This window comes from Coloeus monedula (assembly GCF_965178545.1).
Source record: "Coloeus monedula genome assembly, chromosome: 1".
Classification (NCBI taxonomy): Eukaryota; Metazoa; Chordata; class Aves; order Passeriformes; family Corvidae; genus Coloeus; species Coloeus monedula.
Window position 1 is genome coordinate 5,263,880 of NC_138781.1, and position 27,447 is coordinate 5,291,326.

At 41.3% G+C, this 27,447-nt stretch overlaps 1 protein-coding gene across 1 annotated transcript in view; it reads left to right on the forward strand.

Moving 5' to 3' along the window:
- The window catches only part of LOC309582350 (sodium channel protein type 5 subunit alpha-like), a gene marked incomplete at both ends in the record, with an annotated part of 170,831 nt that extends 144,482 nt beyond the window's left edge, over nt 1-26,349 (forward strand). Inside the window, 7 exon segments of the mRNA XM_082297449.1 lie at nt 6,884-7,006; nt 13,335-13,616; nt 19,767-19,820; nt 21,988-22,129; nt 22,588-22,688; nt 23,178-23,448; nt 25,115-26,349. Coding sequence (XP_082153575.1) covers nt 6,884-7,006; nt 13,335-13,616; nt 19,767-19,820; nt 21,988-22,129; nt 22,588-22,688; nt 23,178-23,448; nt 25,115-26,349 — 2,208 coding nt within the window.
- Nucleotides 26,350-27,447: the final 1,098 nt, after the last annotated feature.

The following is a 27,447-nucleotide window of genomic DNA, read 5'->3' on the forward strand; positions in this document are numbered from 1 at the left end:
GAGTTTTAAAGCCTGAATAGTAGATGGAGAAAAGAAAAATTAAAAAAAAAGAGGGGGAAAAGTCCTGGAAAAAACAACAGCAAAAAAAGAGTGGATGAAGTAAATGAGTTTTTAAACCTGAGTAATAAGAAGTAGGATGAGCTTTCCAGGAGATAATTTTTGTTTATAATTAATCTAGGCACTTGTGTAGCCCATCATGTTATAATACATGAGAGCACTCCACGAGCAGCTGCAGTGAGGGAAGCCCTTTGACAGCTCATTTCCAGACATGTTTTCACCTCCAGGCCATGGACCAACCCCAGAGCAGCCTTAAGGAGTTTGTAGTCCTTACCTGAACATGAGGGTTTTGATTCAAGGAAACAGGAAGCAGAGATGGGAATTTAGGTCACCTTAGTGTCTCTCTAGTGTCCTATTTTTAAGACTTTTCTTTAACTTTATGCCTTTCTTTCATAACGTGCAATTTCTGGATTGGCAGGTGCAATCATACAGTTTGGCATCTGTATGGCAGATAATGCAGTGTCAGAATGAAAGGACAAAGGGATATTTTTAAAAAGTGAAATGACAATAAAAGTCTTCTGGGAAAGGGTAGATGCTGAAAGGAATACCAAACTCATTACAAGCTTCCTTTTCCCAGCTGTATTTCAGAGTGCCAAAGGAAGTTCCATGTATTTCAATTTATTTGCAAAGTCCCATTTCCCTGTAGGTTTTCCAGCTTGCATTTGGGGTAAAGACTGAATTTTGTTCTTTTTCAAATCAAGGGGAGAAACTTTTATCTTCAGGCCTGGCTCTAAAAGACACTGGACAGTGAAGAGGTCATGGAGTGATCCTATCCTTGGCAGCAAAAGACAGGAGAAGGCAGGCTGGATTGAAAAGATGCACCCAAAGCAATCCAAGGGCTCTTTCTCCTATTTTCATTTTTTTTTTAAAGGCACAATTAGAGAGGGAGAGACAGGTGTTTCTGGGGCACACAAAAAGCTATTTGAAAGCACCAGGAGCCTGCATTAGCTGGAACTGCTTATTTAAATAAGTGGCCAGAGCTTTCAGCTTGGCTGCTGTGCTTCCATTCAGATGTCTTTTTTTTTTTGCCTGCTGTTCCCTCCCCTCTAATTTGAACAAGCAGGTTAATTTGATGAAATCCCTGGCTGCATAAAGCATATGCTGTTGCCCATACCAGGAAGGAGGTCTCCCCTTCTCCCTGGGACAGACACTTGCAGGGCATTGCTCTCAGATGTGTGCTGCAGCAGGCATTTAGTGGAGATTCTGGTTGGGTTTAGGATTTATGTGATTATCCAAGGAGGATTTTTGCTGTTGCTCAGGCAGAATTCCTTGTTTCCAGGGCTCTGCTATTAATTCATCTCAGTGGTGGTCAGGGGTTCATTAAAACATGCAGTCTGTGCTGGGTGGTGCCTGCCTCAGAATGGTGCTGCTCAGGTCTGTCTGCTTCCAGCTCAGTCTGGCGGATGCTCCCAGGTTATCTAAAATCATGTCCTTTTATGCTGGTGGGAAGGAATTAAAAAAAGAGAGGAGCAGCCTTTATTCCAGCTGAAACAGTTTATTCCAGCTTCTCCTTGCTATAGGAATCTCCACCAGCTCTGGGTGAAGCAGTGCTCCCAAACTCTGTGCCCCTGACTCCTGTAATCCACCCTGGACTGGGAGTCTGTGGGGGCTGCTAATATGATACTAAAATGTGTTCATGTAGGGAGGAACCCACTGCTGTTCAAAATGCAATCAGTCCTTGGGAAAAAAATGTTTATGATCTTCTGATTAAAGGCCTTTTTCCCCTCTGTGTGCTGCATTGTCACATTTCCTACTTAATAATTGTTTTTCTGCTGCCTTAAACTTCTGTTCTGGTGGCTCTACTGGCTTTACATTGGTTTACAACACTGATTGCTTAAGTCACTGTCAGATAATGAAGACACATAAAATTATTGTAGAATTTTATCTCTGTGTGTTCATGGTGAATAATTCAATAGTCAGACAATGCTGCAAATCTGTAGCTGGTGAATGGCTGTGAGATCAGCGTGAGCACACTGGGAATTTAACACTACTCTGGGTGCCACCTGGACACGTACACAAGTCATATTTCTTACTGTAAGAATGACAGAAATTCTGCAAAATAGTTGAAATTATGACAAGAAAGTGGAAATTACTGAAAAAATGTTCTGATTCCTGGACAAGGCTTTGAAGTAGATTGTCAAAATTATTAAGGCATTCAGAAATTATTCTCATTAGAGTTATATTACATATGTGTTTATATAATTTATACAGCTATCAGTGAGGCTAACCTTTCATCAGAGATCCTTCCCTGTGTTCTAGCACTCTAAATTCATTGATTCTTCTTGATTTTGCCCTGAATGCCATCCAGACCCAAGCTAATGCCACCAAGACACACAGATACCAGGAGATTGGCTTTCAGAACACCAGCCACAGATCTGGTAACTCCCATGGCTGGTATTTCTAGTGCCCAGTGCACCAGAATTAAAAGCTCTCATTTTTCCCTTGATCATAAGACTGAAAATGGCAACCATAAAAGCTGTGGGGTTCATTTATCTCTCCCTCCTCCCATCTCCAGGCACCTGTCATGCAAATTATTGTAAAACCTGTACAGATAAACTTGTGTGTAGATACATGTGGGAATATAGAAATATGTGGGATTGTAGAAGTATGTGGGAATGTAGAAATACATGGGAATATAAAAATAGAGGTCTATATTTATACACACAATATACTTACAGATACATAGATAAAGCTATCTCTGGGCAAATAAAATGAGGAACGGGGGCAAAAATCTTCTCTAAATGCCAGGATCAGAGAGCTCCACACTCCCTGCCTGTCTACGATAGCAAGAAGATGAATTGTTTAGGTAGGATCTACAAGGCTTTGCCAGGGGCCTGAGCTTTGATGGGAAACTCTACTATTGAGCTGGGCAGTAAATGCTGACTCTTTTAGGGTTTCCCCTCTTTTAGGCCAGGATAAACTTTGGTAAGTGTCTGACAGCACTGAGGCTGGAGTCTTGGCCATGCTGAGATGATCTGGGGAATGCAAAAGGGAAGAGTTGCCATGTGATTGACATCCTAGTCCATGAGTTTAGTGAGACGTGTCACAGGCTGTGGAGGCAGAATTGCACACACTGATTTATGAGGACCTCTCTCCTCCTTAGGGACCCTCATTGCTGGCCAGGTTGTGCACTGGACTTCAGGTTAGATAGAAAATTCTGGCGACAGCGTTTTTCTGAGGACTTCGGGGGCACCAAATGAGCAGCAAGTCAAGGGGATAAGGAACAGTCTAGACCTAACACGGGGAAACTATTCCTTGATTAAGTTAAATGGAAAGCTGTGAAATCTTCTTAGTAAGATCTAGCAAGTTCTGGAAAGACCTTCAAGGGAAATGCTGGAAGCAGAGCAAATGGGAGCTGTGATAAATCTGCTTGGCTCAGAAGAAGTGCACAGGAGGATGAGGAATTCCATACCTTCCCTGTAACCTGCTGTGTAAAAGGTGAAGTTGAGGTGAAAGCTCAAGGTCAACATCAAATTGGGTGTTTTATGGGAAATGATTCCAAGCAATAGTGGCTGCTTAGGATTCACTTGCTCTCCACCATGTTACAGTGTTGCCTGGACTTCAGGGGTAGGTTTTTATGAAAAACCTTCAAAACTATTTGCAAACAGGTACTGAAAAGACTAGAAATGTGTGTGTGACTTATTCTGAATCTGGAGGTTACATTGACCCTAGAGATGTTTTCTGGGTGCCAGCACATTTTTGATTCTGAGCAGAGCATGAAGCAGAACTTTAGAGCAGCTCTGGGCTGCATAGCCTTGCAACAATAAAAAAATAACAGAAATAGCTGACTTCACCTTTTGTTGTGATTATGTGGGGCAGTCAGCACCAATTTTGAAAACTGCTTGATTTTTTTCCTAAAAATAACCTTCCGGGTCACTTTTAATCAAGTCCAAATGGCCAAGTCCCTGTGTTAGTAATTCTCCTATAAATAAAATTTGACAGGGATACCTTCAAAACCAACATCCAAGCATTTAAACAAGTTCTCTCCAACTCTGCTCTGACTCCAGCCTTGTAAATCATTGCCAAATATCACAGAGCTTCATGACCTAATCCTCTGCAGAGATAACTAATGCTGTGTAAATCTGTGTCAGGAGGACAACACCACCTGTGATGTGTTTCAGGGTGACATTTATGGCACTCAAAAGAAAATGGGAACCCACTCAGATCCAAAATCTGGTCTTGCAGGATTTGAACCAAAAACCTTCCGCCTTGGGAGAAAGGGCAGTTATAGGGCACAAATCCAGGATGAGGGAGGAGCCATGCAGATGCACCAACCAAAGCAGTTTGAAGACCTTGATAAGATCTGACTTTCAGTCATCGTGGGTGAAACCAGCAAAGAAGGGTGTTGGGTACCCTGTATTTGATTAATTTTCATTTAAATATCTACATTCATTTTACGGATCAATGTTACAAGTGAATGATCTTCCCTTGGTATGTGAGTGTGTGGATCTTGGTTTCTATCTCTGAGCATACAATCATTGAGGTGTTTTTCTTATACCTTCAGCCTTTCTGGATAGGAACCTCAGAGGCTTTGTGAGGTTAAGGCTGTTTTCTGCACTAAACTTTCCACCAAAGGCAGAAATACGTGCCACAGTGTTATTTCTATCATGATTTCTCCGTAATGGCAGTTATTTTACACTTTTAAGATGACTTAATTGAATGGCTTTAGTATATAACTACAGTGCACATTTGTTTACTGCTGTTAGACAGATCCTCAGCCCTTTCTCATTATTTAGGCAACATTAAATTAGTGGGTAGAGTGAATAAAAGGGGGAGGATTTGAACTCTATGTTAATGCAACTTCAGAGTACAGGATGTAAACCAGGCTGGTGAGAAACAGGGAAGGCAGAAAATGGGTGCACTGGTGAACTGAAGATGGTTTATAAGTTAAACCCAGATTTTCATCTTCAACTGTGAGCATTGGGTGTGTAGGCATTTGGGTGAAAGGAGCATGTCAAACCTGTGGCATTGCTTACTCAAAAATGATTTAGGCATTATGCTCAGGTCACAGGTTCACATCTGCTTTCCTAGAGATGGAAGCAAAGGCTTTGTGGGTGATTTTTACCTCCCCAGTGTCTACAGGGCCTAAGACACCAGACCTTGAACCCAGTCTGCCTGTCTACTGTGATGTTCTTACAGGGCACTCATCACAAAAAGGCAGAAGTGTTTATTAAGCCCTTCCTTCCTCCCCAGCCGCTGGGTCTGTACACAGGAGGTGAGTCTGTGTCACACCTTGTTAAAGAGTGACATGTTACAGGGTGACAGCCAGCCTCTGTGCCACTTAGTCATCTGCAGAGGTGGGCTGATTTATCCTGGCAGAAACCTCAGCTCAGGCTTGGTTTCCCTGGGACCTCCTGCCCTTAGTCACCCACATGCCATATTAAAGCCATCAGCAGGTAAATAATTTAACAAATTGATCAAGTTTCTACAAAGGTGCTTAGTTGTGCAGACAGCACTGGTATGTAAATAAAAGCATATTCAGGAGAAAGGCTGCTCCATAGGGGACACTGTCTTGGGACTTAGGGGAGGCTGGGCTTATCCTGATTTATCCCAGAGCTCATGGATGATGCTGGGCTGGTCAGCCAGCAGTGGGCTTCAGAGTAAAAATCATCCCATCCCAAAATTAAAAGGAAGGTTTTCCTCCAGATCTGTCAGTGTTCATAGGGGTGCTGGAGTTTCCTTACACTAAGCACCTATTTTTTATAATGTGGAGGAGCCTCTGCTTTTAGGCTTAGCTGCTATCTTGAAAATGGCAACAACACCCACTCCTCACAGATGAGCTTTGCACAGTCCCATTGGTGAGAGTGAAATATCCAATACTGTGATGAGTGGGGCTGTGCAAATGGTAAGTAAGAAGAAAACAAATTAAAAAGGAAGAAACTGTGATAAACAATATACACAGGTCTCTCCTTCTAAGAAAATGGTATTTTATAGTATGTGGTGATTAATTCTGGTTGGGTTTTTTTGTTGTTTTGGGGTTTTTTTAATACATGCAAATTGGCATGATACCTACGGTGTTGGAGAGCTGTTTGTTTTCACTCCTTGCTCAGTAAGATTTCAGGCTATGAACACTGATTTGAGCATGCAAAACCCTACTGCTCCATGTGTCCATAATCTCCACTCCACTCAGTTCATTCAGAATCCAGTCCTGTGCCTGATTCCACCCACATTTCTGACCATCTGGGGCACCAAAAAAAGCCTTGAGAACATGAAGAACATGGGAACCCCTCCATGGTGCTTCCAGATTCAGGAAGTTTATTTCAAAGAAAAACTCTTTGAAAGGTATGAACCTCAACACTGGGCACCTGTCGAATTTCCCTCTCCTTTAGAGACTGTGCAGAAAGCAGAAAAAGTGAATAAGAGCAGAATGGAAGAGCCATGAGCATCATTCTTTTGAAGTCTGTGGTATAGTCATGTCTGCCAGCAATGTGGAAGACTTGTTTCTAATCACTCAGTTAAAGACTAGTGATTAAATGTAAACACTAAAATCCTTTATCTCTGCTGGAAAGGGTTAGACGTGCTTTCTTCCCAATAGCTCTAAATTATAACACGACTCATATTTTGGGTACTGGAAGATACACACACCTTGGGGAATGCACAAAAACAGCACAGAGTGGTGGGTCTAATGGTGATCTCCTTTCTCACCCACTTTGTGAAGGACCATCCTTTCCTCTGTGTGGATCCAATGTGATGGCTCCCGTTTAAGACTTTTTTTCCCCACTGTTCCACTAACCAGCTGTTTCTTTCCGGGGAGGAAAGTCAGAAGGGAAGGAAAATGGCAGGGCTGTTCTAACAGAGTGAATTTTTGCTTTGTGTCTCCATCCAGGTCTCTTTAATCAGCCTCGTTGCCAACACTCTTGGATACTCCGAGATGGGGCCCATCAAATCCCTGCGGACCCTCCGGGCCCTGCGGCCGCTGAGGGCATTGTCACGGTTTGAAGGGATGAGGGTAAGAGGACACAAAGCATCCACCAAAGCTCAACTGTGTGGATCAATATGTAACAGGGGATTGTTGTACGTGGTTTTGTCAGCCAAAGGAAATGAATGATAGTGCTTTATCAAAGCAACAAAGAAATCCCTCCTTGGTCTCGATTGCAGTTGTATCATTCCATCTTTATCCATGGGTGGATTTAATGATAAACTAATCCTGCTGCCTAACTTGTCAAACTACGCCTTAAAAAACAGTTTTTTGGATGAGGATGCATCTGGCTATCAATTACCTCTCAGTTATAAGGTGTATCAGGGGAACAACCAAGGTAAAGTTTGCTCCCTGTTTTTGACACGCATTAAAATGAGACTGACTAGAAAGTTCTTAAGGACGTTTTCACTAATAATTAAAGCAAAAATTAGAAATGCTAAAGATAGGGAAAGAAAATGAATGAATGATTTTTTTTTTCCTTTGAACAGATTGCAGTTTTAATGAGGAATGTCAGGATTAACATTAAAACCATGTAGCGTGTGCTTGTTGCTCCATCTTGTGCATCCACCTCTTTCTTCTCTGTATTCCTTTGCCACCATGGCTATACTCCCACAGCATACCTGGTTTTTTGTTAAGCCTACCTGCTAACATGAATCAATTATTGTTTAGATGAGCTCTTTATTTAATTCCTCACACCATGCATGACTTGCAGGTGGTGAGAACTGTGTTCTGTATGAGCTGAGGTTACTGCTAACCTTGCAGATTGCATAGCAAAGTAAACCAAATCTGTGACAAAATTCTGTGTCAAATTATACTCATGATCCAAATCTCTCTGCTAGGCCAAGGAAAATGCTACATATTTCACAGTGATGCATTTTCAGGGCAAAGCTTTCCTGTAGCCAAAATTTTAGTCCCAAACATCAGTGACTAAATGTGTATTTCATGCACTGAGCTCCCAGCAATGAACTATTCTCATTGCAATGCTCTTACAGCAAAAGACTGAAAGCTGGAGAACCTAACAATTGAGATGAGCCGGGTAATATGGTCATACAGCACTTTAGGAAAACCCCATATCCATTCTTTTCCTCTTCTGTGGATGACCAGATTTGGCAATATAACTCTTTGTTCCAAAGATTTTGTGATGAGCTAAGTCATATTATTTTTGTGGGTAAAGATGAGGCAAATATTGTTGCAGACCACCCCTGTGTTAGTACTAAGACAAAAAGATTCAAAAGGCTCTGCTCATCCAGGCACCCAAACTTGAATTGTTTTTTTCACCACAATCTTTCCAGCAGTCAGGCAATATTTTAAAGGTAATTGATCAAATAAAAAAAAATGCAAAGTGCAAAGACACAAAGTGAGGTTGCGCTACTGACAATAATTAAAGCTCTCACTCCTGTCATCTGATGACCTCACTCCAAGTCTTTATTAAACATTCACAAATGGAGCTATTTCAGCATTTGGTATTAGCAAAAGCAGTAATTTAGCAACCAGAGTGGTTTGTGCACAGATTCTCTCAAATCAGTTTAGATGTGGCTTATGAAGGCTTAGCTTTTACTGGTGGATTTACAAGTCGAAGAAAAATTTAGCATGTTCTGACTAATGATTGTTTACTCATGATTTCACATCAGTTTAACTGAACTGGATTCAAACCTGAATAGCAGTGGGGAGATGAGCCAAAAACATCAGAAAAGCATTAGTAGAATAGGGAAAAAATAACATTAAAAACTCCTCATTTCTCTCTGAGAATAGCAAGAGGCTGGCTTGGTGAAGATCTTAACATGGATCAGCCCAGCAAATTTCCTCCCAGTATGCTCATTCTTATAGGCCCCCAGTCCCTGAGTCAATATTCCCTTTTCTTTCCTGTACCATTGCTGCAGCTGAAATATATTTAGTCATTCTGAGCTATCAGAGGTGGTGAATTAGCTTGTAAACCATGATAAAGTATAATTGAGAATACGTGCTATTGGAAAAGCAAATCATTTTAGTTTTAGTTTGTCTAACCACACTTAACAAGACTAGGGACAGTTAGACCTTTCATTATTAGGAGTTCATATGCTCCAAAATGCACAGGAAAATTGCCAGCGCATTGATGGATTAAATAATGATAATGTTGAGCAGCAAACACTGACAGTGAGAAAATAATAATAGTTTGCTCTGTTATAATGCCTTTTTCTCAAATATCTGAAACATCTCTGCAGGGCTAGAACAGGAGCGAGAAAGTTCTCATTTACTGCAGTAAGAGACTTACTTCATCGATGTTGTGCCTAAATTTTGGAAGCAATTTTCTCGGAGACAAAGGCACTTGGGTGGCCAAGAGAACCTGTTGCCATCAGACCTCAGTTCTTTCCCTGTCTTCAAACAGTCTGGGACCTGTGCAAGTTTGACACAAGTCTCAGCAGCTACTATGACATGAGAGGTCTGCAAAATAAGGATGAACTGGTGCCATCCTTCCCCTCAATCCCCCAAAAAAGACCCAGAAAGACCAGGATCCCACCTGACAGTTACTGTAGACCCAGAGGCTTTCCATGCATGATCCCAGAATAAAGTTACTTAGATCTGCCTGTTCCAAATAATGACATCTCTCATGTCTCCTCATTTGTTGTCCATCAAGGAATTATTTCAGAGGTGGCACTTCCCTGCAAGAGAGGTTATTACAGTATTTTAGAAAGATGAGGGCGATGATGACAGACCATTTAATGTGAAAATGATACTGGGCAAAGTCATGGTGAGACTGCTACAAGATATGTGCAGGAAAGGAACAGCATAATTAATGCTTGTTAGCATGATTTCATGGGAATAGTTCTTGTAAAACCGATATGGGTCTTTGATTTGATTACAAATTATGCTGATGACGGTAACTGTGCTGATACAGAATCCTTGGATTTCAGAGAGGAATCTGATACCACAGGACATTGTGTTGAAAGCATGAGCTTTGTACCAAGACAAGTAAACATGTTTTAAAATGGCTGATGGATCTCAAAAAGTAATTGTGAACAGTGACCACACTGTAAATTAGGTGATGAGCGTCTCAGGGTGAGGGATTGTTCAGAATAAGAACCATCTTTAATCCGTACTTTGACAGCATCTGGAAGAACATATAAAATCTTTGCTGACAATACTCAAAATGAGTGTAAGTGAAATCACAGATAAGGGAATTATGCTGGCTGATCTGGATCACAGTGAAAAATAGATCTGTTGTACAACACACATTTTAATAAAACCACATACATCGGCTACCTCAGGAGGAGGAATGTAGATCGCTGTGGGGGATGTTTTCTTGGAAAACAGCAGCTGAGAAGGACGTAGGGATCAGGATGACTGTTCAACAGGACACAAGCTTTTGGGCAGGTCTGACAAATGAGATGACTGTTAGAATCCCTGAATATGCAGGGAAATAACCCAGCAAGCAGAGGGAGAGTGCAGTGCTTCAACACTGGAATTCCATGAAAGTGCTGGAAAGGGGGTTTTAAAAATGGGGAAGTTTCTGCAGGGAACTATGAGTGTGATTAGAAATCTGAAAGAACCATGATAACTACAAGGAAGCTCTGATTTTTTAATTACCTGGAGCAATGTGCAGTGGTAACTCACCCCCAGTGAGGATGGGAATGATAGGAGAATCTAACATCAGAGGCCTCAAGTTCAACAAATTCCACCTAAAAATGCAGCATCTGTTTCTAACACTGAGGACAAAGGGCACCAGGAACAGATTATCTAATAATACATTTTTTCCTCTGTTATTTGACATCATGACACTGTAAATTAGATGTCTTTGCAAAAGCTGTGCCTGAGCTTCACTGGGAGTTATAGTCTGGGCCTGAAATCACTGCGAGGAGGCTGATGGGCTCGCTCAGAGCAAAGGGAGGATTAACTCATCATGGAAGTCTATTTCTGGATTAAAAATCTGAATCAGCTTTGACTGAGGAGGTTGTGAGATCAGAAGAGCTGAGGAGCAAACAACAGCTTGCAGGTTGCACCACTCTGGGTTAAAGCAGAGGATGGCTCAGTTTCTAGACTGTCCCTAAAGAAGTCACCTGGAAGGTGGTTTCACCTGTAAAGGTATTGATGGAAACCAACAGATATGAAACGTTTCTCATACATGGATTTATATGTTGCTATTCCTAAGTGCAGCAGAAATTCATCCCTTTCCATGGGAAGGTTGGCTGCTGAACTTTTAACACGAATTTATGATAATAACCTGCCTTTATGTATCCAGGTCTTCCTCTCACTTGCCTCAGTGCAAAACAAGAATGCTTCCACCAGAAAAAATGGCATCACACTGGTGTAAGAGCAGAAGCAGCAAGGAAAGAATGAACCCCCTGTTAATAATTCATTCAGAGAGGTGTTCCAGGATTTGCTCCAGCCTCATGTCGTGTTTTGTTATCTACAGGCCATTGAACATAAGTCAGCAGAAGGAAAAAAGCAGGATGTGAGCATGGCCATCAGTTATACTGCTGAAACCTGGATGTCTGTGTCCTGTCACTGGGAGCTGGGTTCAGCAGCACGTGTAACACAAGTGCAGTGATTTTGTGCTGGCATGGGTTAAAACTGAACAAAAATATTGTTGTGCAGAGAAGCAAATGAAAACTGCTTTGACAAGAGCCAAGGCTATATCCAAACAAGCCCTTGATTTGGAAATTATTTGGCATTTTGGTTAACACGGTGAATTTGGTCTAAAAATGATGAGGTTAGAAATTGATTGACATCCAAAACTGAAAGATAAAATTAGCAAACAAAAAAAAAAACCCAAGAAAAGTCATCAGGAATGGGCCTATACAGAAAAACAAAACAAAACGATTGGTCAAACAGCTTTTCCTGTGTGAAAATCAGCTTCATTCATAAATGCACAAAATATAAATCTGAGTTTTGGAAGATCTACATAATTTTGTATTGTGTACTGTAGAGGAAGCTGCTGCTATACATGCATGAAAACCATTTCACTCCTCCGGGTATTTTTCTTCTGCAGCAATGCAAAAATGATGGAGAAGTGAATGTTACATTATTAGCTTGTCAGAAAATTGGACACTAACACAAGAAAAAAGAAGAGCTGACATTTTCCATAATCACATTCAACAATTGAATAAAGTTTAATTTTTATGGATCAATATCACCTTGTCTCAGTTTCAGAAATGTAGATGGAGAAGAAGAAGAGCTGAGTGGCCACCTATCAGATTTTAATCTCCAAAGCATGAGACAGGGATGGAGACAAATTCATGCTGTGGGGCTGGTGTCTGCAGCTATCTGGGAAGCAGTATTGCCTGGACCATTCAAAGGCAGCGTCTCCAAAGGCTGTGAAGATGGAGAAACCTGGTGGCACAGGAAGGGGGAAACTACATTTTGTCATAGAGTTCTTCCCTCAGGAAATGTCTCGCATGGTGTGACTCTTGAGGCGCCCTGTGCAGGACTGGGAGTTGGACTCTTGTGGGACCCTTCCAGCTCAGGATATTCTGTGATTCTCTCTTTCTTTAGTGTAAGATTTGACATGCAGAGATGCCTTAACCACGTTAAACCACAACAGTGCTCAAAATAGTAAACGATGTGTACCTTGCCTGGTTGATGTAGTGGTATTACAGTGCTGCATTCAAACCTGGCAGCTGTAGAGGGTCTGTGGATGGTCTGACCTTTGTCTTTGTGTTTGGATTCAGAATGGAGTCCATTTCCAGTACCATCGTTCACACACCTTAAAAGCTCCTTCTGCTTTTCATTTTAATGTATGATTTTGTGCAGGGGTTTACAGCCCTGCCTGGGTTAATGTGTAGGAATTTTACAGCATGGCAGAGTAAAGAAAATAATGACTTTTTTTGTTAAATTATAATGATTTCACTGTTTTAATCATGCATACTGATCAGATGGGGGAAGCTGGCTCAGTACAGTATGTCTCAATCTGTTATTATTTAATTAAGCAAAATTTATCACAGCTATAGTTCACAACCCACTGGCTACAGAGGCCTGAGTGGAGTCAAAGATTTCAGAAATCTTTTTTTCTCTATTTTGAGTCACTGTAGTGCACCCCAGCCATTTCCAATTAATCACATTATTATGATAGTTTGACTGAAGTGTCCTATCCAGAAAGATTTGAGTGGTCAAGATGATTTCTGACTTCAGAGATTCCTCTCGGAAAAAAGTCATCCTTTGCATGGGATGCCCACAGATTCGTTCTATGATTACCAAAGGGAAAAAACAGTCATGTGTGAAGCCTCTGGAGGTGGTCTGGCTCCTGAGGTAATGTCAGTGCTTATCCACCTGTCACCACGTGAGGGTTCAGACTCATTAATCAAGGGCGCACACCAGCTTGTTAACGAAGTGTCCGTACAAGTGCTGGCGTTAATTCTGTTTTTCCTTTCCTGTTTCCTCCAAGGTTGTGGTCAATGCCCTTGTGGGAGCCATCCCTTCCATCATGAATGTTCTGCTCGTCTGCCTCATCTTCTGGCTCATCTTTAGCATCATGGGAGTGAACCTCTTTGCGGGGAAGTTTGGGAAGTGCATCAATAAGACAGAAGGAGATATGCCTTTGGACTCTAAAATTATTAACAACATGAGTGACTGTATACTTTACAACGTGTCGGGCACATTTTACTGGACAAAAGTTAAAGTTAACTTCGATAATGTTGGTGCTGGGTACCTGGCTCTGCTACAAGTGGTAAGTGTGGCCACCAGAAACCAATGAGCAAATGTTGCTTGTTCTCACTGAAACGATCAGTTTAAAAGCTCAGGTTAACCTCTGGGCTTTTCTGGGTTTTTCAGCCTTACCCATCAGGGCAATTCCTTTCCTCAAGCGTAAATAAATCATATTTTGCATATTAACTTGGCCTAGAGATGTTATGGCAGTTTATGGTTTTAATTTGAGTTTCTGCTGTATTGCTAATACAGTTCTCTTGGAGGTGATTGGACTATTGAAGTGAATTAAAGATTATTTTGTCAATATTGTAATCCAGAGCAAAGTTCAGTTCCAGAAAAGAAAGCTATGGTCCAGGAAGGACTGTTCATGCAGACAAGAGTGCACTGGCCTTCCTGAACAGGGATTTCACTGTATCCTGTTGGGAAAAAAATGAAGTTGTATTGCCTTCAGTTTCCCAGCAGAAGTTACCGCATAAAGCTGTAGCCTTAGTTTATGGCCCTCTGTTACTCTCCATTTTTGAGAAGGATACTGGTGCCTCTTATTCAGGTTCCTCACCTTGTGTCCACCTGCTAAAATCATGAGTCAGATTGAATCTAACTATGGGTCATGGTGGGGATCAGATTGCTGACAGTGCCCCCAGCCTCTCTGGCAAGGTGGCAAGAGCATAGCAGAAAAAAGACAGTTGCATTTCAAAGATGATGGCAGTATTTGAGCTATAAAGGCAGAAGGAAGCCACTTCTACAACTTTTTTCACCATCAAATGTAAGATACGGATAAATGGGTTGTGTGCACTGAGATTCACTGTGTTTTGACACAGGACAACCTAATGGATAGAGCCACAGGAGACTCCATCTTTTCCAGGCTCTGCTGCTGGACTGCTGGGTGATTTCAGACAAATTGCTTTGTGTTGCAATTCCATAGGGCCCCCATGTAAAGCAGTGGTTAGGATGCTTATTTCCATTGTTCCTAATTTGCTCTGGAGCCAAATAATGACAGGGGCTGGATGTTCACTTGGAGGTGTGTGTTCCGTTTTTTGCATGCAGAGTTAAATGAGATCCTTGCTACATCTTTGGACAGGGAGGTTTCTTTCTTGAAATGCCTGTGATGGCATTCCTCTATTCTGGAATAAAAAATGGTGTGCTTGGAGCTCAATTAATTTGTCACATACAGAATCCACCCTTTGCAATGCAGCAGGGTATTGCCCTGTGCTCCCTCCAAAGGGGCATGAGCCTCCCACAGGTCCCCATGGGATCTGCCAGCTCTTCTCCTTCCCAGGAAGCAAATTTGTTTTTCCCAGATCTGGTTTTCTCTGTCACAGATGCATGGAACAGCTCCATGAAGCAATTTTCCTTTCTTGTAGAAATCCTTGTTCTTATGTGTGCTGTTCCTGGTATGCAAACACTTGAGTTTGAGGTCTTCTATTCTGACCACTCTCCATTGAGTCTTTGCTTTCACACCCTCTGGAAAGCAGACTGGAATGGGCACAACCACTTTTGGTTCTTTCCATAACATAAACTTGCTGAGAGCAACAGCTTTTATCTGTTGCATGTAATTATGATATTTAGCTCAGCCATCTAGGGTAGGTTATTGTGCTTTGAACATCTTTAATTAGATTTTCTGTTCTATATAGTGATTTCTTTGTCTTTCATTTAAACATTCAATCTAGCTGAGCAAGAACTGCCAGGTTTAAAATACTGTGCATTACCTGAAATTTCTTAATTCCTCTGATTACATAAGAAATACCTACTTTTTTGGGGGAAAAAACTCCGTCAGTGTAGTAACTATGCCTTCCCCATTTCTTTTATAAGACTCAAGCTCCAGCTTTTTGAAAATATTAACTTTTCCTAAGTGGGCATTTCCTAAGGACTATCCTGAAGCAGTCTTTTCTAGTCACTTCTGTTGGGATCAGTGGTGGCAGAAGAAACATAACTGGTTGTAAGGTGGATCTCAGCACACATTTGAAGGGAACAGGCTAATACTGCTCTTTTTCAGCTGAAAATGGATTTGATGACCCTGCAGGTTTCTTTCAAACCTGTGATCCTGTATCGGGTAGGAGAGAAATCGCTTTTACGGTTCCAAAAGTACAAAAGAAGTGTTATAAACCGAGGCCTGGTCAGGCTGAACAAACTGATTTTAGCAGGAAACAAGCTCAGCTTGTATGGCACGTGGCAGCTCCTTCTTCACAGAGGAAGAGCAGGAGCCAGATTCCATTAGGGGATTGATTTTGGCTTTAATCCTTGCACCTGGAGCTCTTACGTCTGCTGCTAACCACAGGCAATAAAGTGAAAAGGTGACACACACAGAGAAGGGTCCCAAACATCTGGATCTCCTTTGCCAGGAGTGTCGATTACAGGTGCCCCTTGCCAAATATTCTCCATAAGGGGTCACATTTCATGAGCCAACCCCCATGGGAAATGCAGGGGCTCAGCTGACAGCCCAGCTCTCCTAGAGAGACAGACACCTCTGTGCATCACTGTGCACAGCAGGACAAGGAGGAGACAAGCATTTGGGTTACAAGCCTCCAGGATCCAAAACAGGAGAGTTTAAGTGCGACTTGTCTTTTGACTGCTGACATTTTCAGCTGCCACAGCACAAATCTGAGTGACTCTGGAGTTCCTTTGGAATGCCTGAATGTCTGGAAATCCAAATGGAAATGTGGAAAACAAATCTGCTTGATGTTCTGTCTTCTTCAGCAGCATATTTGAAAGAAATGAAAGTTGCTACTATGGAAACTTTAGGACATACTTCTATCCAGAGGCAGACTTTCTGAAAATGTAGTTGAGAACTGTGTGAAATTTGTCCCAAATATCTTCTGCTCTTTTCCTACCTTGCTTGGGATCCATCGTGTTGTCCTGAAGACACCACTTTGAGTTAATGAGCCTGAGAAATTCATGTGAAGTCGTGTCAAGCTCCTCCAATAACAAACAGGCTGTCCCAAAACGGGTTACTAAAATGGAAGAGGTAACTAATATACTCACTCTACAAGCAAGAGGAGGAAGAAAAAGATCATTCATGGGGAGGAAGAGACCTTTATTATCACAACTTTTTGAGTTGCAGGAAGGATGATTCACTTTCCTGGTGATTTAACACTCTTAAAACTCTAATCTATCAAGAAGAAGGTTTTGCTACAACCCAGTACTTTTCCTGTATTCCCAATTGGCTTAAAGTATCATATCACCTATGTTCTGTTAATCTGTATTTGAGCTGATCAAAGAAATATCTTAAATTTCCAGTAGGAGTTTTGCATTTCCTTTGCAGAATCCCTGCCTTCTACCCTGTGATCACCTCCACATATTTTTTTGCACTGTGTTTTGAAATTTCAGCCATCTACTGAAGAATATCCAGGAAACAAGTGGTCTTTCATGCAGCATCTGGCTTGTTTGGAAAAGTTCTTCTTGGACAGAATGGACTTAGATTGAATATATCCAACTTATCATTGAATATGTCCTATTAACTCTTTGTCACTTTGGGATTCTAGATAAGGAATGGCGAGATAACAGAAGCACTCCTAGACCAGCACAGCGAGCAGGAGCTGCAGAGTTAAAGCAACCCCTCATGGCAGGTTTGATGTCCTGACTGAGCCCATAAATCAGACACAAAATGGTCATGAGGCAGTGGTGTGTGTCTAAAGTTACTGAGTTACACGATCTCTTACACTTCTGTAAACTGCAATGCCTGGTTTCACTGTCACTGTGGATGCAAAATGTGCAAAAAAATACCTGGCTTGGCTTTCAGAAATTTCTCTCAGCAACAGTAATGCCCAAAGAAACATTTCAGCAATGTGAAGGCCAGTGTTTCAGCCACCAAAAGCAGACATTTTTATTGAACAGTTTCTTTTTCTAGGGGGAAAAAAAAAACAGAAAAAGAAAAGAAAAAGAAAAAGACTAAAAGAGAAAACCTGAAAAATAACTAGACCCCAAAAACTTACAGATTTAAAGACTTGCTTTACTTTAAGGCACTATTTGGTTTGAGGGCATCCAGTGCCCCCCCACCTATCCTCCTCCCCACTAATTTGCTGCATTGCAGCTCTAACCACCAGTGAAATAACGAAATGTAATCCCATCCCAGGATGAGTTTATCAGTAGATAATCTCATCACATGACAGTTTCAGTAGAAAATGGTGTTTCTCTGGATAGCTTCCAGGCAGGATAATATCACAAACACTCCCATGAAGATTTTGTCACTTCCTTATCCAGAGTGTAAGTGGTTACTAATTCCAGATATATAATTTCTTTTCTCAGTGTTATATTTCTTTCATTCTCAGTATCTTTTACCCTCTGCATTTGAAGTGTCCAGGGAAGCTTTCCAGATGCCTCAGAGATTTTTGATTCTCTTGCTTCTGGACAACTGGGGGAAACAGAAAATCACAGCACTTCATTCTCTTAATATTTATTTTTGTCAGATCACTTCATCATCCTTTATCACTATAAACCACTGTGCCTTGCAGGAGAGTCTCTTGTGTCTGTGTTATACATTGAGGGGTAAAATAGCTGCTCAAGAGAAAAGATTTCCTCCCAAGTGGGAGAAAAATACAGGCTGAGATCATATCATTTTGTGCCACAGGGAAAGGATTTCTTGTTTCATCCTGGCCACCCTTCCTGAACAGCACTTTGAGCTGAAAGCTCTAATGGCACCAGAAAGTCTTTCATCAGATTAGAAAGCGAACAGCAAAAAAGGGAAAATATTAGAATATGTAAGGAGTATCAGCATGACAGGTTCAAATAATTATTTTTTTTAATAAAACTGCTGATTGTTCCTGTAGATGCTTTTCATGTAAAGTAGTTTTTAACACACAGCACCATGAAAGAGATTTTCCAAAGGGTTCTGATTTGGGGGAGTGGGCTAATCTCTTTCAAGCAGTAGATAAGAATAGGTAGAACCTTTCAAACACTATTTTATATATACTTCCATGAGAAATATCATTGATCTCTTGTACATTTTCCTTTGGCTCGGTAGCATTCAGAAGGAATTGGGAAGGCAGCATTACCTCCAGGACTTAATATAATAATAAAGAGTTCTAAAACCACTGAATGTACCCACCTCAGCCCAACTGCCTGGGTTTCTCTTGGTAACCTCTGGCCAAATTCCTACTGGCATTATCTGGAATTGTATGCCTACACAATAGGGCAAAATTCAACTTAAGTGTCAGCAGGATGTAAAAAAATACTGGGTGTGGGTCCTGCATGCATACCAGTGTAAATCTGATTAAATCAATAAATCTAAAAATGCCTCATTAACTGCTCACACTGACTTAGATTCAGGATAAGTCTAAATGGGTGAGAAGTGAAATGAGAAACAACCTCAGAGAACCCATAAAAAGGCAGTGGGGCTCAGGCCAGTCAGTCCTAATGCCAGGTGTGCTTGGCATCAGGCTGTGTCTAATACGAGGCACAGAATGAGACCAAGGAGTCATGGGTTTGCTACAGAAGACTAAAAATCACTTCCATGTGTTTCTCCTAGCAGTGCTGTCACTGCCCTTTCTGCACAGAAGGTTCCAGTAAGAGACACTGTCTTCCGTGGAACCCTTCCTTCTTTCAAAAATTATTTTAAAAAAAAGCAAACCACACTTGACTTCATAAAGCTTAATAAAAGAAAATCTGAACAGTAAAGCAGATTGAGTTTCCAGGGCCAGGCTCACAGCAGGTGTTGATTGCCTTTGCTTCTTTCAAGTCAGCTGTGATTTATGCAACTCCCTGGGCTTTTATATTGCCCTGGTTTAGAAAAGGGCAGAACCCAAGCTTCAGCAGGATATGGATGGGATCCCGCTAACCTGGTCCAAGGCTTGTGCAGGACCACATTCTTCAATGTTATGTGCAGCCATATCTCTTCATTACTTGAAATTTTTAAGGTCAAAACATCCAAAGATTTAATTGTCATGTTTTCTCTCCTTCTTAAAATCTCTTCTAAAAACCTCTCTTTTATCCCTGCAAGTGCAGAAAATCAAAAACATAAATGAGAAAATCCAGGAGAAAAGCATTCTGGAATGCATTTAAATATCTAATATCTAAATGAGCATAAACTCAAGGATCCATATTAGATTGCAAGGCAGGCAGTGTATTAATTGTGAAGCACATGCTCAACATTGCATTTCGAAATTTCATCAGAGAGATTGATATCATTTGAGGATGTACTTGTTTAATATGCTTATGTCTTATGTGGGATTTTTTTCAGGCCACATTTAAAGGCTGGATGGATATCATGTATGCAGCAGTGGATTCAAGAGAGGTAAGTCTCTGCAAGGAAATAAATAATGTCCTTTTCCATTGCCTTTTGCTGCACTGATGATGCTTAACAACAAACACAAGAAAATAAAATACATGCAGGTTGCCAGTCCCTGCCTTACTCTGGCTGGTACAGTTGCAGACCCTCATTGTAGCTGTACTGAAGCATGATGACCCTGAAATTAAAGCAGATGTAGGCTGTAGTCCTACACAACTGATTGATCTGTTCCTACTGCAAAACTCCCAGCACAGAGAGGCACCACCAGAGTGAGTCCAAGTCTACCAAAGACTTAAATTGTCCCCTCTGTTTCTTCCCCTCTCCCTGTTTTTTGCCATATTTTCCAACTTCTGATGATAACATGTCTTTAAAAGTGCTGGGTTTAAATTGAATTCGCCTGTGAGACAAATACTAAACTCTCCCTACACCCTCACCTTGAGCAAGTGTCTTTTCTGCATCTAGCAGCTCCACTGAAGGTGTGTGGAGGAGCTCCTGGCAGACAAAGAGGGTAGTGTGAACTTCCAGCTCTGACTTGAGATGTGGTAGTGACTGATGACAGCTCAGTTCTTACCTGCATCCTGTTCAGCTTTCAGGTTTCCTTAAAACACAAACAAACAAAACCAGCATCTCCTGTGCTACACCATGTGTGGTTTATCTTTTTATCTAGATCTACAGTATACTTTTCATCTTTTAATTATATTAGAGGAACAAGTTTACACTTACTGTTAATTTTTGAGGCAGCTGTCTGGTACTAGGAATTTGACAGGCTGAAGTTAGGGCAAAAGTTGAGACCTAAGGGGAGAAATGAGGGGTGGAAAAACTTCGTGGCACCATAGGAGCAGAGGAGTCCCTTGGCATATCATAGCTCATGATGGTGATTTATACTGGTACTACATGTACAGATGTATCCTCCCTGCTTCTGAATGAAACTCATGGACTACCCATAAGAAAATATGGCATTTAGGGAATGCAAGTGTTTTATTTGGCAGCAGGCACTGTGTGGGATAGCTCCCTAAGACACAGGGCCCCGATCCAAGCAAACACAAAGCTTTTTATTTACAAAAATTATGAATATCCAAAATACAAATGCATATTCATAACATTAACACCTCCCATTCTCCGCTTCATATGGACATGAGCTTAAATGTCATTAAGCATGCATAGTGTGTGTTCTGAATGGAGTCGGTGGTCTTGAATTGGGTCAGTGGTCCCAAGAAAGATGAAGTAACTCATCTTCCTCATTTTGACCTTTTTCCTTCTCTGAACTTTAACAATCCTAATTACTTTAGTGAGCTGTAAGTTTCTTCTTGCATGACTTTTGGATGGGTTCCCACCAAGGGAGGAAATTGGTAATTGTCCTTGTTCCCTACACCAACTTATCAATGTTTCTACTCCTCGTTCTAAGCACAGCTAAGCAAACATGCAAATGACAGATCATCAGTTATTTGGCAATCAGTTACTAACATCTTAAAACCCATTTCAGGTCCAGCTCTCCTAACTATTTTAATTAAATCTAGCTGGGCCCAAATTCCTTCCTATTCTAATTAACTTCAACACAGCTGGCCTATAACTAAAATCTTTATGTTTCTTCTAAATCTATGTTTCACGAGTTTCTGGCACCTTGTTTAAATATGGAGAGGATGGGGCAAATCTGAGCACTGTTGCCAAACATGGCAGAGGTGACTTCAGGTTATCAGACTGTGTTGCTCAGTTGTACAGCAAGAGACCTTATTCCATCCCACCCATCATTTAAAAAAAAATTGTACTTATAATAAAACAGAAATATTATTGCAGTATAATTGAGTCCTACTGAAAAACACTGTATTTTTAAGTACCATTAGTTCATATAGGCATTAGGATAGTCAGAAAATTGATTCTTTTCCCCTTCTGGATTCAGACTGAGAACATTTTGCAGGATTTATTCTGGAGTTGCACTTTCTGGAGCAGTGTGATCTCTGTGAGAGTGAATGTTGCTGAAATGACCGTGGCATTGCAGATGCCAGTAGTAAACTTTAAGAGACTGAGGAGAGCTGACTGTGCTCACGGGAGTTACAGTATTTTTCTCATGTTTCATGAATTTTATTTCCAATGGACAGCTTTGTTTCAACTGCATCAATATTTTGATGTGTGCAGGGGTGGTGTCATTTTCACATTTTCCCTTTTCCCTTTGCAGTACGAGGAGCAGCCTCAATGGGAAAGTAATTTATACATGTATCTTTACTTTGTGATTTTCATCATCTTCGGGTCTTTCTTCACATTGAACCTCTTCATCGGTGTCATCATTGACAATTTTAACCAACAAAAGAAAAAGATAAGTAGTGCATATGCTACACATAATCTTGTGATTGCTGCAGGGACCAAGCTAAGGAACAGATTTATCAGAAATGGCTTTGTCACAGTAGCCTTGAGATCAGCAGTGGCAGAGCAGCTGCAGAAAGCACCTTGTAGGACTTTTACAAAGGCACAGCTGTAGCTGGTGTCCCTAGAGTCTGAGCATCCTGAAAATATAGGATGGGGGGCTCTATTCCCCACAGAATGCAGCAAAGCAGCTCCAGGCAGAGGGGATGTGTAACACAAAGTTGGACACAGGGGCACAGACTGGCCTGGTGTCCTCTGTGAACAAACACCACTGTCCCTCTGAGCAGTCCAACCTGATGAAAGCTACATTAAAAGGAAAATGAAATAGAAAAGGATTCCGCCTTGAACTTTGGAGGGGGGCAGAGAGGAGCTCTCTTCATCAAAAGTAATAGTGTTGTTCTCAACCTTTACTTAGGTGGCCAGGACATCTTTATGACAGAAGAACAAAAAAAGTATTATAATGCAATGAAAAAGCTGGGATCTAAGAAACCTCAAAAGCCAATCCCAAGGCCGCTGGTAAGAACAACATAATTCAGTTGATCTTTGTGTAACAGCTGAATGTTTATTTACTAGAATGAGCACCCTTCAACTCTCCAGTGTAGGAAGGTTTATTGCTCTCAGATGAAAAGCATTTAGTAATTACATGTTTTGATTTTGGACAATATTTGCAAATCCAGTGACCTGTGGTACAAAATTCCACTGTTCTGCAGCATTGACTAACATTGCAATTTACGTGTGCCATTTACATATGCCAGTGGCCACCTGCCTGCACTGAATAAATTCATGGCCAGTGTCTTGTTTACAGTAGTTTCAAAAAGCATTAGGAGCAAATGGGTTTGAAAGCTCCATCAAAAAAGCATTCATCATCACCCTTAAGTTTATGAAGTTCCAGTCAGATGCAGTATATTGTCTGTTTTCCTCTAATTTCTGATCAATCAGGAGACAATTAAATCATCATTTTTACATGGCTCAAATTTCCTAACTAAACCTTATCCCTTCCCCCAGAACAAATACCAAGGTTTTATTTTTGATGTCGTCTCAAAACAAGCCTTCGATGTCTCCATCATGATCCTCATCTGCCTTAACATGGTTACCATGATGGTGGAAACGGATGACCAGAGTCAAGAAAAAGTGAACATCCTCCATAAAATCAACATGCTTTTTGTTGCCATCTTCACTGGGGAGTGCATCTTCAAAATGCTGGCTCTGCGACACTACTACTTCACCAACGGCTGGAACATATTTGACTTTGTGGTTGTGATTCTGTCCATTGTAGGTAGGTGACCCTGGATTTTCACCCAGACTCCAATGTTAGAAAGGCATAAAATTGACAGCCTTAAAGGGTTTGGGCAATAATACACACTTTCAATTCAGAGAATTAAATCCTAAACACAATTTTAATATGTAATTATAATCTAACATACCACTGCCTAACAATAACTGATCAGCAAAATTAGGAGGTTTATCAAACCATACACTTAATGGTTCATGGTGATGAAACACGAACTGGCCACAGTATACAGTTAACACCAGTTCTAACAGCCAGTGACAGAGAAGTAAAAAAGCCACCTGAAAAGTGCACATGTGGATTGCTATTGCTTTGCTGTTTGCTTTTTATTACAGAAGTTTGAAATAGTCCTTTAGGGCACGTTTGGGCAATGCAGTGAGTTTGACTTTTCTCAGCCCTGTTGTCACTAGAGCTCCACATCTTCATATATCCAAGGGATGAAACTGAAAGACACAGTTTTATTGTCAGGTTGTGCCATTTGCTGTTCTGCAGCCCCAAACAGAGATGTATATTAGATGATAAAGAAGTGCAGGTCAAATGAATCTGAAATCCTGCCAAAAGAGTTTTTATTAAAGATGTAACTAAAGGAGCAACTGGAAGATGCTCAACTGATCCAGTGAGCAACAGGAGCTCAGAAATTCAACTCTTGCAAAAAAACTTTCCATTTTGAGGGAGGGGATAGGTGAACGAGGAAGTGTCGTGTTGGGTAAACAGAGATGTCATTGCCTGATGCTCCTGCTGCTCTGAACACCCTGAGTGGACTGGGGAACCTGCAAGATCCTAATGCAGATCTCTGGTGCTCAGAGACCCACCTGTGCTTTGGGGGCATTGAACAGTCTGGATTTCACAGGTTTGGGTCACCCAGGGAACATCACTGCCACACAGCTGTCACTGGATCCTTGAGGTCGAATGCTCTGGATGTGCCCATAGCAGGCACTTAACCAGAGCTGTCATGCTGCTCACAATGCTGGCCCGTGATCAACCAGGTCGTTTCAGTGTCAGAGGCCTTGGGCCATCCCAGAGAGACCTTTTCCTGTAGGAGACAGGAGCTCAGCACAGCTCAGTGCAGACAGACTTTCTGGACCAAGTGCTGTGCTCTTGCAGGAAGAGTTTAGTACAGGGGTGCAAGCTCGGTTCCTTGCTAGTACAGCCTTAGCCCTTAGTTCCCTCCCAGCCCATCAGGGAAACTAGAAAAATTGATGAGCAAACAACCAACCAAGTGGATACAGAGTAGAAACCTGTGCTGTTCTGGTGGTGGCGTAAAAAAAACCAGGCCCAGCGCACCAGCATTTCTGACTTACTATTTTACAGACGAAAGTATTGACATATCAGACAAATCTGCACTCAAATTTCTCAGGTGGGTGTTGGGCAAAGCTGCAGTCATCTGTGTCATGAGCTGATCTTGGTTTCCATTACCAACAGAAAATCTTTCCTTTAATAAAACTGCCACTACCATTCTTTGCTTATAGCCTCACAACTTTTTATGGATTAAATGGGCATGAAAAGACCGACAATGCCTTTCCTTTTATTGTGGGCCTTCCAATCTGGGCAAATTTCCACTTATTTTCTCAATAATCCTGACTGATTGCTTTAAAGGAAAGCCTGGGATTATTTCCCATGCACTAACTCACTGTTTGTCTCTTTTCTTTCCAAGGCACTGTACTTTCTGACATCATCCAGAAATATTTCTTCTCTCCCACACTCTTCAGAGTCATTCGTTTGGCTCGGATTGGCCGGATCCTGAGACTCATCCGGGGAGCCAAAGGAATTCGAACTCTCCTGTTTGCCTTAATGATGTCCCTGCCTGCTCTGTTCAACATTGGCCTCTTGCTGTTTCTGGTCATGTTCATTTATGCCATTTTTGGCATGGCTAACTTTGCCTATGTGAAGATGGAAGGTGGCATTGACGATATGTTCAACTTCCAAACCTTTGCTAACAGCATGCTCTGTCTCTTCCAAATCACCACATCAGCTGGCTGGGATGGTCTTCTCAACCCTATTTTAAACACCGGACCACCATATTGCGACCCAAACCTTCCCAATGCAAATGGTTCGAAGGGAGACTGCGGGAGCCCTGCCGTAGGCATTTTATTCTTTGTTACATATATCATTATATCATTTCTCATTGTTGTAAACATGTATATAGCCATTATTTTAGAGAACTTCAGTGTAGCCACTGAGGAAAGTACAGAGCCTCTAAGCGAGGATGATTTTGATATGTTCTATGAAATCTGGGAGAAGTTTGACCCCGAAGCCACTCAGTTTATTGAGTATTCTGCACTTTCAGACTTTGCAGACGCGCTGTCAGAACCTTTGCGCATAGCGAAACCAAACAAAATCAAACTCATAGCGATGGACCTTCCCATGGTCAGCGGAGACAGGATCCATTGCTTGGATATTTTGTTTGCTTTTACAAAAAGGGTGCTAGGAGAATCCGGAGAGATGGATGCCCTTAAAATACAGATGGAAGAAAAGTTCATGGCGGCAAATCCGTCTAAGATCTCTTACGAGCCGATTACAACGACTCTGAGACGGAAGCAAGAAGAGGTCTCCGCCATCGTCATCCAGAGGGCCTACAGGAGACATTTGTTCCGGCGCTCCATGAAGCAGGCATCCTACTTGTACCGGCACAGAACTTTGGAAAGCAGCATCCTGGAGGACGATGCGCCCGAGAAGGAGGGTCTCATTGCGTTCATGATGAACGAAAACTACGGCAGGCCAATAGACAAATCAGAAACTCTGTCCTCCACCTCTTTCCCTCCATCCTATGACAGCGTCACCAGGGGCACGAGTGAAAACCTCCAGCTGAAGATAACGGACCTGAGCAAAAGCGATGAGGCTATAGATTGTCTTCTCTCACCCGACAAGGATAAAGAATCAATTGTTTAAATGTTTGTTTAGAATGCTTTAAAACATTGTTTACAGAATGTAATGCTGTAACTACACAACGATTGAAGCAGCCTTCTTATTAAAAATTAGTTGCAAAAGAAACAATGGAGTTTTTACCCTTAAATACAGGAGTCTAATAAGTCATATAACCTTTGACCCTGCTCTTTTTGACTTGGCTCAATATTTATATTTATATATGCACAGGAAGATTCTCTGCAGGGTCACAGCTGTTATATCAATGGTGTGAATAAGAATAGGCTAGACTGTAAAACAGTAAACACAGTGTATATCTATCCACAGATAAAGCCTGGCTGTATACATTCATTTAAGGTCTTACTCATATTAGTGTGTTTACTTATGGCGATGTATGACCTTGCATTCTAAAAAGAAAAAAAAAAATCACAGCTGCTGTAGCAAAATGTAACACTTACTGTATATGTTGTGAATGGTCTTTCATAAATTTATTATATTTGATATTTTTTTACTTAAAAAAAAAAAAGTCTCTTTTTCCATGGAGATTAATGATCCTTACACTCTTCATGATGAACTCTGAGTCAAGGTAATAGGAACTTGCGGGATCCCCATGGCTTGAAGAGGAAAGTTGTTGCAAATTGAAGTATCAAATTAGCAACATTTAAACTGTTGATTACACTAAGCCCTCCCTCTTGGGACTTGCAACTGCACATCAGCAGAAACACACACACAAAAAAAAAAACCAGAGAAACAAATGATGTAGAAATAATGAGAGAAATGGCTTGTTCTATCCTTCAGGAAACTAGACTTCAATGGATTCTGTTTGTAAAACTGTTAATAAAAGCACTAATTTTTTAGTATGTTTCAAGAATCTGCTTTGAAATCCACAATCAAGCTCGCCATAGAAGTAGCGCATCACGTTTGTGTGTAGTGATCCAAAGCACCATCTAGGCTGGCAAAGTTTCTGTTATGGTAGTGGGATAGATCACATTTTCCCCAGGAACACTGAGCTAAGCAGCCTTATTTGGAACTCTGTGCATCAATATTACTCAAAAAAAATTACTACTAATACTACTGATAGTAATAAATCAAGGCAAACTGGGCCATGCAGAACGGCTGAGACAG